This window comes from Physcomitrium patens, chromosome 21 (genome assembly GCF_059467195.1).
Source record: "Physcomitrium patens ecotype Gransden chromosome 21, ASM5946719v1, whole genome shotgun sequence".
NCBI classification, from domain to species: Eukaryota; Viridiplantae; Streptophyta; class Bryopsida; order Funariales; family Funariaceae; genus Physcomitrium; species Physcomitrium patens.
Window position 1 is genome coordinate 15,892,098 of NC_143430.1, and position 6,099 is coordinate 15,898,196.

The window sequence follows — 6,099 nt, forward strand, 5'->3', positions numbered from 1 at the left end:
TATTTCCTTTATTATAGCTTAGAATTCATTAAATAATGTATAAAAAGTGTAGTAAAAAAATTCATCTCTCTATTTTTAGTCACCAAACTTTTATTTCTTTCTACATACATGTATTATGTCCAAAAGAGTGATAGTAGGTATAAAACCAATACCTTAACTTTGAGTGCCTATATTTCTTTCATAAAAACTCCAAATTATCCAAAATTTGCACCAAAACCAAAGCAAAAAATCTAAACTTTTTAATCTTAGCCTCTTAAGTTTAAATATCTTCTCAAAAGTAACTCTAATCCTTCTTAAGGCCTCGGATAGTCTCCTTAAAGCCCATTGAGCATGCCTTTTGGCCAATCGCAATAGAGTTTTTTATCATCCATCTCCATTCTTCCATATGGATGTCCTAACTACTTTTGCTACCAAAATTCTTCTCAAATCCTTTTTTCTTATAAGATTTACATAATATATGTCCTAAACACCAAATAAAAGAAACAAAATAAGATTTGAAGAGTCACCAATGTCTAATAAAGATATTTCTAAACATATAAAATTATTATTAAAATAAAATCAACTTCAATAATAGCCCTTTTAAACTAACCACTACAAAGTAGTAATCTAATTATATTTTATAACCAACTAAAATCTAATAACATATCTTTCATTACATTGTATAGTAAATTATATATTAAATATATATATATATATACACACTATTTTCACATAGTAGCCAAATCACAAGACAACAGTGTCCTGAAGGCAATGAAGTGGTACTTGCTGTTGTAAAAAAGCAACAATAAAAGTTTTGATGTTCTCATGTATTACATTTAAACTCAATTCCTATTTTTGTAAGGGATATATTTTTGGAAGAACATCCTTTTAATATGATAGGATATCTTTGCAAGTTGTGAAATTATTAGGGATATAATTGAGAATTTTTCTTAAAAAATCAATATATCATTGAAAACTAATATAAGATTTATATCATTGCTAATTCTGTACATGCAAATAAAATTATATAGAAATATTTTAAATTTTTAACAAACTTCATTTGTATTTAATATTTAATATTTTATTTTTATTTTATTATACTTCTATATCATTTACTAATGATCTAACTAATTCAAAAAATATAAATTTATTTTATGTAAAAATTAATTAAATTTACATTTTTTAAAATAAATTATTGTCATGAAAGAAATATGTAAAAAAATGGATTATATTACATATATAAATGTAGCAAAGTTTGTAATAATCAGACTATGAAAAATAAATCATTGCTTATCAGGACTAATTACTTCAAAATATTTTTTTGTATTACAGTGGCAAATATAAGTTCTGTAATAGAATTGACTCAGATTTGAAGCATTGTTAAGTTTGTTATTATTTAAAGAACTAGTAGAAAGGGATTGATTTATACATAGTAAGGTTTCCATGGGTTTTTATGAATAAAATCTAAATTGCATAACACCTTGATAGTGTTCATAATTTTTATAATTGTCTTATCTTCATATCAACAAGACATTTTTCATGCTTTTTTTCTTCCAGTAACAATAAAACAATTTGGAAATTTTAAAATCCCACATAAATTATTCTACTCTAGGATCTTAAGTAATCACCTAATATTGTAAATATCAATGAAATTAAGAGAATTGCAACTACTTCTCTGAGGCTTAATAAACATATGTAATGAAATCATAATTAAAAACCAAAAGCTAATGGAATGTTATAAACAGAGGAGGCCAAAAAAGAAAAAAGAAAAGAAAAGAAAGGAAAAGATAAGATTTGTTTGACGTAAACAATTACAACAAGGGATTTGCAGTACAGGGGGAATCAGGGCGCGGAAAAATAGTGCACATGGGAACAATGTCATCTGGGGCATGAGTGGGCGGGAGGGCCTGTGTCTGTGAAGATGAAGATGATGAGTTGGGGCGGAGCCAGATGGCGAATGATCATCTGTTTAGGGCCACCCGCTGAAGCCTCCTCCTCATCACCCTGTGAAGTCACTCGTCACTGCTCTTGTGCGTCTTGTAGTTATTTCCTTCCCTCGCTTCTCAACCCATCAATCTTCGTCATTGTCGTCGTCGTCGTCGTCTTCTTCTTCTTCTAATTCTTCTTCCTCCTCACCAACATGGCTGTGACCCACCTGTTCCTTTCTTGCCGTCTGCATTCTCTGCCCTCTGCTGGCGTCACCGTCCCCACTCCCCTCCTCTCCTTCCCTCGTCGTCTGTCTCCCCCATGCCCCCCCTCTCTCCAGCCTCCCCATCCTTCTTTGGTGCTTCTCTGTCAATCCCGTCTTCCTTCCCCTTATTTCCGCTCTTCTAAACATGATAACTTTATTGCGGGTAACGTAGCTTCGGACGATCAGATTCAAGGGGACGGCTCCAGCCCTCAGCCTCCTGTTCCCGTATGTCACCTTGCTTAATTCCACTCATTCATTTCCACTATTCCATTGCCAATTAGGTCGCAAATTGTGCCCTCTAGTTTGACAACTTTTCTACCCCAATTTGCGCAGGACCCTAAGCAGGAATGGCCTATTTTGGAGCAATGGAATGTGCCATGGGATGGAACTACAACATTAGTGGGAATGCTATCCTGGCTCTTCAGGTACATCATGGTTTGTATGCGACTCTGCTAACCACTTGCAATTTGTGCACCCATTTCAGAGGATGTGTTAAACGGATTGTGCCGTGAATTACACGGAAAGTGACGCGGAAGTAGTGCTTGGAATGGCTTGGAACGATGCGTTCCGAGTGTTTCAGCTTTGGCGTTCATGGTCTGAGTTCGTTCTGGTAGTGATCAATTCAATTCTTATCGGTAGTTCGCTACATTCATTCGACCTTGTATGTGTCTTTGCTTTGAGATTCTTAACACGGTAATATCTGGTAAATGGCAGTTTTTTATTGACCGGATTAGCTGTTTCTGTTGGAGCTGCGCAACTTGGCATAGGACGGCGGGAGGTCTTAGACCTGGATGAGCAGGCTACTTTCATACTCATTCACCAGCTGTAGGTTTGCTCCTTGGCTTTGGACTAACGAAATGCATTCAGTCCCAACTCCATGTATGATTTCCAACAATGATTAATTACATCTTATGGCTTGATGCTCGATATCGGTGATACTTCTAGTATTTCATGGTTTCAGCTCATTCCTGCTGATTTTGGCATTTCTTTTGGTAAGTATCAAATCTGAAACTATCGGCGATTATAACCAGAAAGCTAACTAGGAAAAATGTGTCAGAGCCGAAACCATTGCAGGGCTTGGAGCCATTTCGTTAGTGCTACGCCGATACAAACCTCTTCCTCCACAATTTTTTTCTTATGGTTCGTACGTGCCCTTGTTTTTTTCTTCGCGTCCTTGATAATACTAGTGGAAAACTCATCTCCAATCTATATGCCTGATTGTGACTGCTTACTGCCTGATCCTGATATGGAGATGCAATTGACGACAGGCTTTAGTAACCCGTTCGATTTACGTCGAGGTTGGGTCCTTTATGGAGGATTGGGTATAGTCGCGGCTACAGCCTCTGTAGTTGCAGCTAGCACGTTGGTTGTGAACCTTACAGGCCAACCGCCGCCTCGAGAGGTGAGTTTACCACATCGGATAGTAAAACGCGACCAAATGTATTTGGCATTTAAACTCGTACATACGTTAGCAATGCCGTTTCTGCAATGTGTATGTCACCGGTTTTCTTATTCAAACGCACTGTATGCAGAAGTATCTTTCACCTGATACCAGTGCAAAATAAACACAGCATTATTTTAAATGGAAAACATTCGCTAAATTCGATTTCAGGATTTTGCAATGTTATCCATCCTGTGCCTGGATATTAGCGCAAGAAGTTCGTTGAAGCACTGAGCCCTTTCCTGAATCCTCCCATTTCCTTCGTTAATGCGCTACAATCGTATATGTCGATTTTGTAGGAAGCAGATGCACTCTTACAGTTACTACCTATCATTGGTGCTTCACCGACCAGGTATTCTGTGATAAATCACCCTGAATTCAAATTTATTCCTATGTTTTCTCTTGCTTACTCTATGTGCATAATGTTCATCACCTGGTCATCACATTGTCTATTTTGCCTTCATTCGTGGTTAACAGATTTATCAATAAACTGATTTTTCTCAATATTATAAGTGTTCTTCAAACCCGTAACACTACTTCAGTTCAATTCTAACTCCTTTCACGCATACAAGGGGTGTCAAAGCTCCTCCCTATCACACGGCTTATTCATGTTTGTTGGTTGGATTGATTTGTACAAAAAGTCATCACAATATTTGACTTACAGCTATCATTTGGGTGTTGACAGCACAGCATCGTTGATCATTGTAACTGGTGTGCTGGCACCGCTGCTTGAGGAGACAGTTTTTCGAGGATTTTTAATGACGTCTTTAACCAAGTGGTATGAGTGGTCTATCTTTTTTCTGAGACAATTAGGTGAATGTAGGGAGGTACTACTTGGACATCTCACTTCATCCACAAAGCTGTTTCGTTTGTAATCATAGTTCTCAAGTAGTGATGTAAATTATGTGGAATTGGAGCTCTTCTGAATGAAAACCTTGAATATTACATCGTCATGATTTGTTTGTGACAGGGTTTCCACACCTGTGGCTATTGCTGTCAGCGCGTGTGCATTTGCAGGGGCTCATTTGACTCCAGGAGAATTCCCTCAACTTGTAGCTCTTGGTAAATTCCTGTGATCACTCTTTTCATTCCACTATCTCCCGGACTTATTACCACCTGATTTGTACGATTTGGTGTCGATTGTATCATGATCAGATATTTTTATTGCTTAGAATTTCATATGATATGAAATGTAGTGTTTTGATGAAGCCAAGGGACACCCGAAGCCCACTTTAGAACTTTTACACATGATCTTGTCAGTAAGTTGTGAATTTTTCTAAGCCAATAATGTCATGTAGAGATGAGTGCAATCATTATCCAATGTTAGACATTTTAATTCTACCTAGAGGTAACGGCTTGAAGCAAGTGTCTGTTTTTATTGCATTGCAGGAATTGTGTTGGGGTTGGCTTATGCACAAACGCGAACTTTGATCACTCCTATGCTTATACACTCACTATGGAACTCGGGAGTGATTATACTTCTCACGATCTTACGGGTATGTTAGTTCTGAACGTTTTGGTTGAAGTAGAAAATCAATATCATTGGACACATTGTGTGCAAACAATAATGTATCACATACCGTGCAACTAAAATCATTGTAATGTTGTCATTTACAACACTATCGTACACATTACATACTTAAGAAGTGATACATGTTTTAGTAAGATTATATGAGACCTTATGTTAAGTTAATGCGGGTATGTCTAAACTCAACTGCATTTTTTGTCCCTTGCATTAATCCTTCCGTTAGGCAAAACCAAGATAAGGACAAACTTGTAACAACTGCGTCTTCATTAATGGATGATGCTTAAATACCTGTGCAGCTTCAAGGCTATGATATCAAGGAGCTCCTTTGATTTCAACGACCTCGTACTCATCATGGCCTTGCAGTGTAATTTCTGCAACTAATTTCTGCATCCACTCCCTGGTGTTGCCCAGCTTCCACATCAGGTATGAGTGTAGAGTAGATAGTTCCACAAGTTTAGCACATGACAACATTTCAAGTTACAATTGGCTGTGACATTCAAATTTACAACTCATTCTGAACTATTTGCATTTCCATTTTAGCCTAAGAGTTAAGCTAGGGTACTTAGGTGAGCTTGCGAAACACTTAATTACCTTGCAGCTTGGTACATGTTCTTCAAACTTGGATGCTGTTTTCAATGATGACGAAACGAATCTCTTAGTTCATTCACTTAGATAGTGTTGGTCGTAAGAAAAATAAGCGCATTGGAAGGCAGTGTACAACTATTTTTAAACATTTGTTACTTATGAGGTACACATTCTCAACACATCAGAGTCCAAAAAAATAGGAGGATCGTATCAATTGCGAATCCAAATAGAAAGCAGCTATTCTCATCAGCCATCTCAACGACAAGCAGCGGATGCTAACGTGCATTTACTTAACTTATAACAATACATTCACTATTCTTGGTATGTTAGGAAAATCATGTTTTGAACATCTGCCAAAGTTCCCCAGCGAAGGAA

General features: G+C 36.9%; 1 protein-coding gene across 1 annotated transcript; it reads left to right on the plus strand.

The window, feature by feature from the left end:
• The first annotated feature begins 1,987 nt into the window (after positions 1 to 1,987).
• Positions 1,988 to 5,806, plus strand: LOC112273918 (uncharacterized). Its single transcript, XM_024502972.3, has 10 exons — positions 1,988 to 2,395; positions 2,504 to 2,595; positions 2,885 to 2,995; positions 3,228 to 3,310; positions 3,439 to 3,572; positions 3,911 to 3,963; positions 4,297 to 4,389; positions 4,582 to 4,673; positions 5,001 to 5,107; positions 5,436 to 5,806. The coding sequence occupies exons 1-10, from the start codon at positions 2,120 to 2,122 to the stop codon at positions 5,466 to 5,468; spliced, it is 1,074 nt and encodes a 357-aa protein (XP_024358740.1). The 5' UTR covers positions 1,988 to 2,119; the 3' UTR covers positions 5,469 to 5,806.
• Positions 5,807 to 6,099: the final 293 nt, after the last annotated feature.

Coding starts and splice junctions, on each gene's coding strand:
- LOC112273918 (XM_024502972.3), top strand. CDS start 2,120: ATGGCTGTGACCCACCTGTTCCTTTCTTGCCGTCTGCATTCTCTGCCC. Junction 3,573..3,910: donor GCCAACCGCCGCCTCGAGAG/GTGAGTTTACCA, acceptor TCGATTTTGTAG/GAAGCAGATGCACTCTTACA. Junction 4,390..4,581: donor ATGACGTCTTTAACCAAGTG/GTATGAGTGGTC, acceptor TGTTTGTGACAG/GGTTTCCACACCTGTGGCTA.